This window comes from Dermacentor variabilis, chromosome 3, assembly GCF_050947875.1.
Source record: "Dermacentor variabilis isolate Ectoservices chromosome 3, ASM5094787v1, whole genome shotgun sequence".
Taxonomy (NCBI): Eukaryota; Metazoa; Arthropoda; class Arachnida; order Ixodida; family Ixodidae; genus Dermacentor; species Dermacentor variabilis.
The window spans coordinates 231795366-231808839 of NC_134570.1; the positions used below are offsets into that span (position 1 = coordinate 231795366).

At 49.7% G+C, this 13474-nt stretch overlaps 2 protein-coding genes across 7 annotated transcripts in view; one reads left to right on the forward strand and one right to left on the reverse strand.

Moving 5' to 3' along the window:
* Positions 1–13474, forward strand: part of LOC142576703 (calcium-activated chloride channel regulator 1-like) — a 388135-nt gene that overhangs the window by 232795 nt on the left and 141866 nt on the right. For all 6 annotated transcript variants that reach the window (XM_075686951.1, XM_075686954.1, XM_075686953.1 and 3 more), the window contains one exon: positions 488–593. In XM_075686951.1, coding sequence (XP_075543066.1) covers positions 488–593 — 106 coding nt within the window. The remainder of the gene's footprint in view (positions 1–487; positions 594–13474) is intronic.
* Positions 498–11402, reverse strand: LOC142576704 (uncharacterized). Its single transcript, XM_075686957.1, has 3 exons — positions 10104–11402; positions 2264–2384; positions 498–579 (listed from the first exon to the last, which is right to left on the reverse strand). The coding sequence occupies exon 1, from the start codon at positions 11372–11374 to the stop codon at positions 10124–10126; it is 1251 nt and encodes a 416-aa protein (XP_075543072.1). The 5' UTR covers positions 11375–11402; the 3' UTR covers positions 498–579; positions 2264–2384; positions 10104–10123.

Sequence of the window (13474 nt, forward strand, 5' to 3'; positions counted from 1 at the left end):
GTTTTAGAATGCAATACCAACTCGACCAATCCTCAATCCTAGTAAAGCAAACATAAGATTTCTCACATTGGGTAGTGCATGTGAGCGAAAGCACATGCGCACGCTAGTTTCTTTTACGCCATGAAAAGGAAGGCAATAGGCACATTTATAACATTTTTAACCTCTTAATAAATGCTTCGCTTCACATAGATTCTAACGTGCCCGTTACATCGGTGAAATCCTTTTTTTTGCCATTCCTCCAAATGTACCCGCGAACAAGGCACCATTGTGGTCCTCCACGGCCCTATTCGATCAGGATACATGAATGCACATAGATCTTAGGCCAATCATCATGCATGGCTATCCTCTACGACTGATGATTCAGCACGAAGCTGATATGCGCTTAAAGACCTCTTGCCAAGATGATTCTTTTTGCCAGACTAAGGTTGTTAGCTAGAAAGTGCGGCAACCGCACAGGTGGCAATCGCCGTGTCCTCTTCGTGTACAGGATCAGCGGACCGTCGCCTTTGCAGCCAACCAACTTTAGAGTGGTGCGCTCTGGTTCCCGACCCGGACGTCTGGTGCTTGTCATGGATGTTTCTGCAAGCATGGCAGTAAGTATCAATATTGAAGTAGCCTCACAATAAGACAATAAGAATAAACACAGTGGATACAGAAGATATGGTACTAAGCTAATACACAGCTTTGCTTTCTCGCATTTTTGATTATCTATAACATACTCTTCTTTGGTCGCGAAAATTTCGGTAGAAAAGTAACATTGCGTATCAGACCATAATAAAGCTTAAAATTTTGCCGCTGTCGATGTCATTAAATGTCGGTTTTGCCCGCAAGGCGAAGCATTGATTGCGATAGCAAAGTAGTGGACAGCTATGCCAACAAGGGATAGTAGTTTTATCGTCCGCATAAACTTGCAAACCTAGACATACTAACTAGATTGACAAGCATAAAGTCACGCGCGCGCTAGCAAACATTAGCACATCTCACTCAATGACCACGTGAACTCGCTGTCAAAATGTAGGAGCGAGGAAGCAAGGCAGCAGTAGCGAGCGAATCGACCTTCGTGCAGCGTTTGGCATCAACGCGAACTAAGCGGCGAAAGCACAGCGCATGGGCGGGCTCTGTGGCCATCGTAGATGGCTTTCAAGATACAGCGGCCCTGGCGAGCGCCTGGAATAGAACGCGCCCCCCATCGCTACCTTACCTCCACGTCCTCGCACGACGGAATCCTCGCCTCCTCCCCGCGTGAGATTGAGCCGCGATCGCCGGCTCACCCCTCGCGCGCTTTCACTCGCGCATAAGCATGTGGCGCGTGGCGACAATTTTGTTCCATTTCGACTTTAAACGGAATCTTACGGTGATGCCAATGGCAACGCCGGCGGGATAAATGCGCCCGTAGGGTCCATATAAATGAATAATAATCAATTTGACAAAATTGTGAGGTGTTTGGTAGCGGCATTGCGAAGCTGCAAACCAGGTATTGGATTTTTCGAGCTTCAAATTTTCCCCATACTGCGTGTTTCCACTACATCTTTCTTTGATTGAAACGACAAGGAATTCAAAATTGCTTTTTCTGACCAACCATTATAGCAGTGGGGGGCATAGCAATCTGGGCCATAATCACCAATATGGTTACTGATTTACAGATGACACTGTATTTTATTATGCATTATGCATTCATTATTATTATGTGTGAGAATACATACATGGGCGTTCCATTTACTTTTCAGCTTCAATTCATAAAATGACAGTTTCTTAAAAAAGTAAGTAGAACAGTGCATTTTGACCTCAAGTCTCATGGCGTATATCTCGAAGCACGTGTCATCTCTATAATTATTTCCAAGAGGATGCGCCTTACAAACTCACCCGTTGCAATCCCCAAATTCCAATATCTACGAGTAGTAAATTAATTATTTATAAAGTTCGGTGATTTTTGTAAACTAGTCGATTCTTCATTTAAATTTTTCGTGCGAGTAGTGTCTGACGCTTCGAGTAATCAAGCGCAAGAACCACAGTGCGGCTCTCTCCTTGGGGCGAGTAAATAAAAGTTCTGTATGGTTTTTGAAAAATGCCCTTTGTATGTCGCGGGTTGGAATTCCCTCAGCATCACAGAAAATATACAGCATTTTTTCGTCATTGTCATTCGCCGATAACCCGCGGCACATACAAACTGGCAAACGTTGCCGTCAAAGGGGTTCACTGAACTGCGCCCACATAGCTGTGGCCCACTTGTGGCAAAAGAGGTTTATTGAAAAGCGCCACGTACCCAGTGGCGCACATGCCGAGCAGCCCACGCTGGTCCGACGGTGAGGTTCGAAGCCTGCTGTATAGCAAGTGGCTTGATGCTGTACCCATCATACCAGTGGCCACGCAGTGACTCTAGTTGGCTGGGAAATTGTTAGAGGGCCAGTCAGTCAGATGGGCAGAGAGTTAATCTCTAAACGTGAGTAAAGTTCCCTAATAATGCATGCTAATCACATTAGATCATGTACTAGGAGTTCCTTCGAAGACATTAGGTAATTTTTAGAAACTCGTGTGATAGAATCATGATTTTAACCCTTGAGTTGTACTGCTCAAGAAGTGGACATTATTTGCATTATAAATGCAAATGCCTGATTAGCCAGTTAGCAAAAAATTTGTTAGGTACTTTACGGCCCAAATTGCAATTTACGAATCGTAGCAAGAGATATCACAAGGTGGATTGGATGGAATGATTTCCGGATTCAATAAAAATTTCCGAACTTAACAAAGAAATTCATTGGCCGTCCTAGTACTTTCGTGCTTCAAGGTATAAACGGTGGCACAAAACGGATATCATGAAAATCATGTCATATACACACAATTCTTTTCAAGTAAGTATTCCTTGCAGGCTAAACGGTACAATTTGCAAATTACAATATGTACCGTAAGGCAATTAGAAAAAAATGTATTCAATTGAATTTTATTTTATACGATTTAAATTTCGATTTTTTGTGCAAGCTATGCTGGCCTTTTGGCGTAGACCACCCCAAGGACTAGAATTGTGGAATCGCTGACAGACAAGTTAGAAATATTGCTGTCCGCGCAGAAACACTTGGCACACTGAATTCATCTTCAAGCGCTAGTGGGTCCTTTCAGCATCGCAAATCCTCTAGCGAAGTACTGCGCCAAAGGATACGTTAAAGCAAGCATACCTTTGTCCTACCGAATATAAAGGAACGAAATATTAGCTTGGCGCCAGGAGGGACTTCGCAGCTAGTGCATACCCCTTTATGTGCTTAAGAGGGGTCGCCTAATGGAACTCGAAATTTTATAAACTTCGTTCTGGCTGAACATAAAAAATCCGGCAGAGCCGATCAGCACGAGTTTAGACATTAATGCGTTGAGCTTTGAAGCAATGTATTATTAATACCCCGTGCTGCCGCCACGTACACGCGTCTTGTGTGAGGCGTATGCAGACGAGCTCCTGTTTAGAGCTTCCCTATGGACACGTTGCGCCATCTACCGCAGCGACTTCCCCACGTGACACGTGGCAAGATTATCTAAATACATATGACGCCAGTTCGACACAGCGCAGCAGCGAAATTCAATTAGTTTTTCGTTATCATTGAGGAGCGGCACCGGCCCAGTGGTCCGAGTTGGAGAGAAACACGTTTGCCGCAGAGCGCCCCAGGCCGAGTTGCATGCGCCCATCACAACTGGGCCGGGCAAACATGAGGGACATGTTTGCTGTCAATATAGTCGCCGAGCGCAAAATGATGATGGGTTTTCGGTCTGCACTCATGAAATCATACGAACACACTATGGAAGAGAACTTTCACGTGCAGGAATCGCGGCTTGTTGCAGCTGGTTTCCTACTTCAGTCCTTATGAGTGTGTCAAAAATACTGCGCCAGAGGTTGAAAGGCGTTAGCAGGGGGCCCGTAGAAATGTGGCCGCCGTGGCCGGGTTTCCATCCCGTGACTTCTTGCTTAGCAGCCCAGCACCATAGCCACTAAGCAACCACGTCGGTTAATCTTTAGATTCACCATGGTTATTTGCAAATTTGGTCTTGATTGAATGTCTTGTCGATTCGCACAGAGATAACGGTTTCTTATTTACGCGTGTAGTGCATTGGATGGTTCTGCCCATGTTAATCTTATCTGTATAATATATGCGTGTTTCTATGCAATAGATTCAGTTTCCAGTTGGCGCTCTTTCTCTCCCTTCTTCCTTCCACTTCGTTTTGTTGCGCCACAACCCACATTTCCAGCATGAACCAACTAGCTCAACATCGCACTCTACAGGTTCATTGAAGAGCGGCACGTACTGTTACGTTTCGCCTGCGACGCGCGGTATAGCCGGCGCGGATGCAACGGAAGCCGGGGCTTCATTCAAAGCCGCGGACATTTTGGCCCATTCAGCGCTGCCGTAACGCTTCCTGCCAAGCGCGTCCAGGCATGTTTCAACGCCACGTGTCTTCGTGTGTGTGTGTGTGTGCATGTTGGTGCCCACGCTTGTCAAAGTGCGGCAGCCGGGGAGAGGAGCTCCCCAACTGTGAAGCGAGGAGGTCTGACCGGCGCCGGCCCGGCGGATGTGTCACTCCTTGTCTCAACGTGTCTCTCAGCGTGTCCGTGCCCCGCCGTCACGGACGCCTCTCGCAAGCCGTTCCTTCTTGCCCTCGACTCCGAGAGTATAAAAGCAGCTGCCCCCCGTACGCCAAGAGAGAGGCTTCGAATTCTTCCGTCGAGTAACGTGCTCTCGCGTCTCTCCACTTCGGTCGACCTTACCGGCCGCTCTTTTGCGATGCTAGAATAAACAAGTTGTTCTGTTAGCAGTCGACTCATGCTTTGCCAGCACCTTCGGATGCTTCCAGTTGTGCCCCAGGCCGCCAGGCCAACGCTACCCTTGGAGCTTGCGACCCAGATGCAACAACTGGTGCCAGCGGTGAGATTGCAACAACTGTTTGCCAGCGGTGAGATCGCGACAACGGAGGCCAGCAGCGAAGATATGCGGTTGTCTGTATACTGAGCAGCACAACGACCATCCGGGAGCAGTGCAATGAGCCCTGTGTGATGACTGGTTGCCTGCAGCGGAACGACTGCGCTGAATTCCTGGCTGCGAGGTTTGGTGAGTGCGGGACTTTCTTCTTCTGAGTTTTGCCGGGCTTTTGTTAGTGTCAGAAACAGAGCTGGTAATTGTGGTTGTCGTTGCTGCCGGGTTAGTTTGCGGCAAGACAATAGTAGGCAGTAGAGAAAGCAGTATTCAGAGCAGCCATGGATTGGAAGTCGTTGCGCAAACCGAAATTGCTGGAGCTTGCAAGAGAGTTGGGTCTGGATGTCTCAGACAAACTCAGAAAACCAGAACTGCTAAGGGCTATTCTTGAGTTAGAAGTTGAGGATGACGAGCTGTCGGAATGCCTTGAGGCCATTGAGGAGAGGGAGACGGCAAAAGGACAGGAGCGCGAACGTAAAGAACAGAAAGAGCGAGAGCAACAAGAGAAAGAAAAAGAGCGCGACCGTCAACACGCTTTGGAAATGAAGCGTCTCGAGATAGAGATGGAACGCGCTCGTAATGGAAGTCAGGCACACGGTGCAGGAGAACGAGTATTGTTCAAAATGACTGACCTGATGCGGCCGTTTAAGCTTGGAGAGGACATTGGTTTGTTCCTGGTTAACTTTGAGCGAACGTGTGAGAAGCAGGGGTTCTCTCGGGAAACGTGGCCACAGCGCTTGCTCACTTTGTTACCCGGCGAGGCGGCCGACGTAGTCGCTCGCTTGAAGAGAGAGGAGGCAGAGGATTTCGACAAAGGGAAATCGAGTCTGCTAAAAAAGTACAGGCTGTCAGCGGAGGCGTTCCGTCGGAAGTTTCGGGAAAATGAGAAAGGCAGAAGTGAGTCATATACAGAGTTTGCCTACAGGCTAATGTCAAACATGCAGGAGTGGCTCAAAGAAGAGAAAGCGTTTGGTGACCACGAGAAAGTTCTGTAGTGTTTCGGGCTGGAACAGTTTTATAGTCGGTTACCTGAGAACGTGCGGTACTGGGTCTTGGATAGGCCAGACGTTAGTACGGTGGCTAAAGCCGCCGATCTAGCCGAGGAGTTTGTGACGCGTCGGGCTCGCGGAGCTAAGGACGGTCAAAAGGGTGAATTTGGCTCCAAGTTTGAGAGGCCGAAGTTCACACCAATGAGAGCAAGGGGGGACACACGTAGTGCGGATGCGAGTGAAAGCAGTCCGACTGAACGCAAGGAGACGGCGGCAACCGAAGCCGAACGCAGAAAGCGGTTCGAGACGAGGCAAGCGCGCGTTTGTTATACGTGCCAGAAGCCTGGTCACTTTTCGGCGCAGTGTCCAGAAACAAAAACAAAAGTCGTGTTTTAACGCGATAGCGTTAAGGAGCTCGTGTCGCAGAAAAGCCGGTGTCGTCGGTGTCGGCGTCCGCGGCGTTGGCCGTGAGCGATAAATCACGGCAGGCACTTCATAAATAAAAAGCAACTTCCAGGATGGGCTGGGTGGGAATCGAACCAGGGTCTCCGGAGTATGAGACGGAGACGTTACCACTGAGCCACGAATTCTTTTTTTTTCTTTTTTTTCTTTATTGCCTGGCTTTGACAAAGAAAGAACAGCAATAGCAATACACAAAACAAAACATAAAAGATACAATGAACACGTCGTATTGACATAAACAGCCTGGTAGGGGGCTGGCTTCGCCGCATTAAAATTCATTTAGAGCCATCAATGGCTCCACCCTTGACAGCCACTCGGGGGTATCGCCGCCGGCCTTCAAATTTTCAACAAACCGATGCACAGTTTCACGGAAATAAATTCGCGTAGGTCGTGCGTCGGGATCACAGTAGTATCCTGCCATTCGAGAGCGCCAAATACTGTGGAGGCCAATTAACATTATTAAATCAAACGGAAAACCATCCTCGTTAGTAATGGGTAGATACCGTATTCCATGAGGGTCGAGGGGAAATTGTTTCTTTAACGTTCTTTGTAGTGCGTCCCAAAAAAATACCCCTCCCCAACAATGAAGAAAAACGTGATCTATCGTTTCTGGTTGTTTGCAGATAAGGCAGTGAGATCCCCATGGAAGAAATAAGCCCTTTTCCTGTAAAAACATTTTTACTGGCAACGTTCCAGTGTGTAATTTAAAAAAAAAGGTTTTAACCCCTGGTGCAACTTGCATTTTTTTACTCTCTTTAACACGTCCCTACCAGGGCCTCCACTGTACAAGGCTCTGTACATTGGCTCCGGCAGAACGACATCACACAAATCCTTGTACAATTTTTTCTTTTTGACAGTAGATAAATATTCATTTGAAAACCTCGTTGCGAGGAATCGTACACTTGCGACAACTTCTCTAAAATATCCAAAAATGCCTCCCGTGAGTGTTTCGGTTGAAACAACAAAGTCTGGCAACGCGCGCCCGAGCCTTACTTGGCATGCGGTGCGCAAAAAAGGATCGCCGACGTCACGAAGGAAAAGAAACCTGTTAACAATCTGCCGCAAAAAAAGGTGTCCCAGGCCCAATCCACCATTCTTGACTCCTCTGAACAGATTTGTCCGGCTGCACCTTTCCCATTGCGCATCCCACACGAAAATGGCGAAAATTCGATGCAGCTTCTGTACATTGAGCCTTGCACAATGTAACACCTGCATTACATACCACAACCTGCTAATAAAGAACAGATTGCATACGGTGGCTCTAGCAAAAATCGATGAGTTCGTTCCTTTCCACCTTTCCGCTTTTCCACGTGTATCATGCGTCTGCGCTGTCCAATATGTCGCGCTATCACGGTAGCATTCTAGAGGTACTCCCAAGTACTTCGTTGGGGTCGTAACCCAGGACACGTTTGCAAAGCGGTCGGGCGTCGATTGCCATTCTCCGTGCCAGAGCCCTAGGGATTTTGCTAAGTTCACTCTGCTGCCTGCGACTTGGCAGAAGTTCTCTACACATTTAATAGCCTCAGTTACACCTTCCCTACTGGTTGAAAAAACCGCCACATCATCCGCATATGCCAGCAGCTTGACTTCCGCTGCTTGCAACCGAAAGCCAGGAATTGTCGGTTTTTTCACGATGTTTAAGCACATCGCCCCTATGTAGATGCAAAACAAAAGAGGGCTAAGGGGACAACCCTGGCGTACCGACCGCTGCACGCTAATGGGGGCACCCAGACTCTGGTTAACGATCAATCTCGTCGTGCAGTTCCGATACGCCAGGGCGACACCCTCGCGAATAACAGAACCAACGTTAACATGATCTAGTATGCAAAGCAAAATTTCATGCGCGACTCAGTCGAAAGCTTTTTCAAGGTCTAGTTGCAAGATGGCCACGTGGCTATTTGTAATATCGCAGCACTCCAGCACGCATCTTTCTGTGTGAATATTAGTCGTAATGGATCGTCCCTTAATCCCGCACGTTAGATGCGGTCCAACGATTTCCTGGATTACTGACTGTAATCTTCGCGCTAAAACTTTCATATAAATTTTGTAATCCACATTTGTAAGTGCGATTGGCCGGTACGCTGTTACTTGTCGTAACTTCTCTGCATCGTCAGTTTTGGATATTAAGACAGCGTGTGATCTTGCATAAGACGGAGGCAATTCGTTAATTTCGTAAGCTTCATTAAACACTACCGTCAATATTGGCGCGATTCCACGCTTAAAAGCTTTGTAAAACGCCGCGCTTAACCCGTCCGGTCCTGGCGATTTACCAGGATTTAAACTGTCTATCGCCATTTCTACCTCTGATTCGGTTATTGCCAGCTCTAACCTATCCTTCTGCTCATCGTTGAGTCGCGGCAGTGCCCCAAGGAACTTATCCTTAAACATGTTCGTGTCGGCAACATGTAAAGCGAACAACGCCTGATAGTACTGAAAAAATGCACGCTTAATATGTTCGTTATCATCCGATAAGACGCCTTCCCATTCTATGTTGTCTATGTGATTTCGACGAGCGTGGGCTTTTTCAATGCCGAGCGCTCGTTTAGACGGCGTCTCCCCAGCAGCTACATGTTCCGCTCTCGCCCGGACCTGTGCACCACGATAGCGCTCCTCTTCTATCACTTCAACTTTTTGTTTCGTTTTCCTAATGTCATCGATCCATTTACCAGGCGCTTCGCATTCTTTCTCGAGCAGTTTTGCAAGCATAGACCTTAGATTACGTTCAGTTAGTTTCTCCTCGTACGCCATAGAACAAGACCGCTCTATTGCTTTTATTTTAAGTTGTTCCTTACAAAGCTCCCACTGTTGCCATGTTTTCAGTTCATTATTCGGCTTTATTTTGCCGATTTCTTCAACTACCGCAAGGTTGAAAGCATCGTCTTTAATCAGCTTGTTATTTATCTTCCACAGTTCCCAGCTAAAAGCACTGCCACGTTTTTTTGCCCCAATCCCGCACTCTACTAAACAGTGGTCTGAGAAAGACACCGGCACTACTTGATAACTGTAGCATTTTGGAATCACGTCCAACGTTACATAAATGCGGTCCAGACGGGCATGACTTGCACGCTGGAAATGTGTGTACTTCACACCACCCGCGCCTTGCATACACTCCGCCACATCCTCAAGGTTCCATTTGTCTATGATTTGCGACAGTACCTCAGTACTTGCGTCCCTGAACCCCCGATCACTAGTCTTATTACAAGCACTCAGCACACAGTTGAAGTCGCCCATGATAATCAGTTGTTTGTCGAAGCTGAGACGCTGCTCAACACTTCTAAAGAAATCGACCCTTTCGTCCACAACATTTGGTGCGTACAAACATAAAACACGCCATTCTGTATCGCTGAGTGTGAAATCGACAGCAACACACCGACCTGACAAGCACGAGAAATCAGCATGCACGACCAGAGCCGGCAACTTCTTAATAAAAAGGACACAACCAGCAGATGTGCCGATGGCATGGCTTACAATAGCATAGAATCTAGACGTGAAACGTCGCACCATGCTCCCGGTTTCTTCCTCACCGTCAACTTTTGTTTCCTGCACGGCCAATATATCAATGTCGTGCTCCGTTAAAAGCCGATACACCTGACTTTGCTTTTTCATTCCTGCCAAGCCCCTGACATTAAGTGTAGCTACCTTCAACGGAGATGCAGGAGCCATTTTCACAAGGAAGTGAAAAGGCCGAAAGCATGGTGCTTACCCTCCGCGTCTAGCGCGTGGCTAGACGCCATCGTTGATGCCGGAGCCACCCTGTGCAGGCTCCAAACCTTGCAGCGTAGGTGCTGTATCGCCGGTTCGCCTCTCAGACGAAACGTTAGGTCGCTGCCGAAGACTGGCCCGCCTGGCTTGAGTTGTTTTCGCAGGCGGCTCCTCGACGCTGGTGGCTGCCACCTTATCCCCTTCGTTGCCGGTGTGGCCATAAGGGCGCTTGGCTGGCGCGGAGACGCTGACTGCGCGGCCTCCGCTCGGGTCCGCGTTCGGCGAGCTGTTCGCTGGTTCGACGACTTTGGGTGCCGGAAAGCTCTTCCCATTCTCCGACGCCTTCGCCCGAGACGCAGGCAATTTCTTCTCCTCGGAGTGCGTCTCTCCGTTGCTTGACTTGGTTGTGTCACCGCCGGCAGGCAATTCCTTCTCATCGGGGTGCGTCTCTCCGTTGCTTGACGTGCTTGTGTCACCACTGGCAAGCCCCGACGGGTCCGTCATTCCTGCTGGCTTGCCCACTTCCTCGGCTCCTTTCGCTGCCTCCTCCGCCTCGTCAACGTCCATCAGCAGCTCCGTCGACTTGTCTTGCGATGCCGGCTCCGTAGCCACCGCATATGTGCGGACGCAATCGCTGTCGACGTGGCCATAGCGTCTGCATTTTGAGCACCGTGGCACCCTGCATTCACGTCGAACGTGGCCCGTACCACGGCAGCGTAGGCATTGCATAGGCCGCCCAGGCGCCACCACAAGGGCCAACTCTCCTGCAATGCGTAGCTGGTGAGGTAGGTCATCGACCTTCAAACCGGGTTTCAGCTTCAGGAGCACGGTCCTCGTTGTGCACCCTTTCTCCTTGACGCCTGAGACACGCCATCGCTCCCGGGTCACTTCGGATACGCTGCCGTAAGCAGCGAGAGCCGTCCGAATGTCGTCGTCCGCCACGCCGTGCAACATCCAGTGCAGCCGTAGTTTCACCTGCTGGTTATCTGGATCGAAGATAATGCAGCGGCGTCCTTTTACTTCCAGTTCCTTGAGAGCGGTGAGCTTCTTAGTTGCTTCGGTGCTGTTGAGAGTCACCGCCGAAACATGGTTGATTTGGTACGCCCCCAACGCCACCACGTCGGGAAGCGCACCAGCGTTGGCTAGGGCGTCGCGGAAGTCCTCAACCCTGTAGGGCCTAACTCGTACGTCGCCGTGCAAAAAAAACAGTATTAACCACAACACGTCCGGTGGGCAATGTAGGCAAAATGATCTCGTAGTCCTGACCATCATTCTCTTCAATCCTGTTTCCGCGGCTTGCAGAGGCCGCTATCGCCGCTCCGCTGGAGCACATGATTCCGCACCGAACGGTAGCCGGAAGAAGAATGATGAGCCACGAATTCGATGCTTCAAAGCGGTACAAAAGCGCCTCTAGTGAACGCGGTGTTGCTTTAGAAATGAGCTGTTTCTAAGGCTCAGGCGTGCGTCGCTTGCTCAGGCGCACATTTCGTTGTCGCGCCGAACGCTGCGTTGTTCGACGCTCACCGCGTCCGATGCGGGGCGCGTCGTCGCTGCGCCGTAGCCCATTGTCTTACACCCCTTGGCGGGTCGACGGGAACGCTGTCGCGTTCCACTCTTGAAGGCGAAGCTTAAGCGTCCTCCAATTTTTTGTCATTATGCAGCACTGACGAGAACATAAAGCTTCTCGAGCCTTACATGCGAGACCTCTTCGTGAACGGGAAAGAGTGCCGAGTGCTTCGTGGTTCCGCAGCTGCAATGGATGTAGTTCACCCCTGTTACGTAGAACCCGATATGTTCACGGGCGAGTGTGTATAGATCAAGCAAGCCGTGGAAGCTCATAGCGTGTGTCTGCCCGTAGCAAAAGTGCTTATTGAAGGACCTTTCGGAGCACTTGAGAGGGAGGCCGCAGTGTCATCCATGCTGGCCCCCCAGTACCTGTACCTATTTTCGAACAGGTCCGATCACCTTCTGCGCGAGAAGGGGCTTTTGTTTGGTGAGGCTAGCGTTCAGGCCTTAACCAGATCGAGAGTTCGGGAGCTCGCTGCAAAGGCGGTAGTTGCGGGGTCGACGTTGTCGAACAATGAGAAAGGGTCGGAGGCGCAGCAAGCTGATATTCAGAGCACGTCCGAACTGAATAAAATTGAGCCTGTAGCGTGAACGCACCAGATACTGGAAAGGAAATGCCCGACACGGGATAGTTAGAAGAGCTATCTGCAGATTTGCTCATCGCGCCTACGTCAGATGGACTTAATAGGTTGCTAAAAGTCAGCCAGTCGGCTTTGATAGCCGAGCAAAAAAAAATTACCGACGATTACGTTACTTCCTAATGCGAAATTTGAGCGCAGCAAATAAGCTGTTTCACCTTTTCGATAGATTGAGGCAAAGAAATCGAGCAACACATGTATGCGCTATCACAGAATTTTTTTTTTTCACACGTATTCCTTTAAGAAAGACTCCACTAACAGTTCTTGACAGTCATGAAGGAAGCTTTGTGGTCGGAGAAATAGACTGATATATGTTCGACTTGGTACACCAATGCTTGATTCTCAAAGACGAGATCTATACAAGTGCCTCTCGAGGTTGTCACAGCCGTGGGACGCGTTACGAGCGAGAGGAACGGGATGTTCTCCCGCATACGTGTTAGGAAATTGCTGTTTGTCTTTATGTCAAGCCGCCACCGATCTGGCTCTCTGATTGCCACCGCACAGGGCGAACGGCAGCGGCAATTTCGGCTCCGGCGGTGCACATATACAGATCCGCCGCCACCGATCTGGCTCTCTGATTGCCACCGCACAGGGGTTGCATTGGAGGAGGAGCGAAGAAAGGAACTAAGTTCGAGCCGGCGCTTTGACAACCGGAGACTCGCAGGAAGAGGGGGGAGGGGGGCGGCGTGTACACCCAGCGGCAAACGATGGGGGCAGAAGCGCGCGCAGCAAGCGGACAACACGATAAAGGGAGGAGGGAAGAGATAGCAGCGACTGACTGATGCCGCTGACGCCGATAGTGAGTCAACCCCAGCTGCGGAGTTGGTTTCAGGGACAACGAATAACCGGCGCGTCGGCAACTGAAGAGCACCCTATCCGCCACACAAGAACAGGGGGGGGGGGGACCCTTTCCTCCTCTTTCTGCATGGCGGCGACGGTGTTCTATGCAGTCACGTTATCTTGACTCTCTAGCGGCGTCAGCGGCATCCAGCGGTATCAGTCGGTCGCTGCTAGCGCTGGGGGGATGAAAGGGGGGCGGAGCTGGTTACGAGGCCGACGACGACGCGAAACCCAGGAACGGACGCCAAAGAGCTGCGCTGTAAAAAGGATGGCAGCCTAGAAAACATGCGCTGCAATGTCAAGGAAGGTATCGCCAAGAAAAATGCTC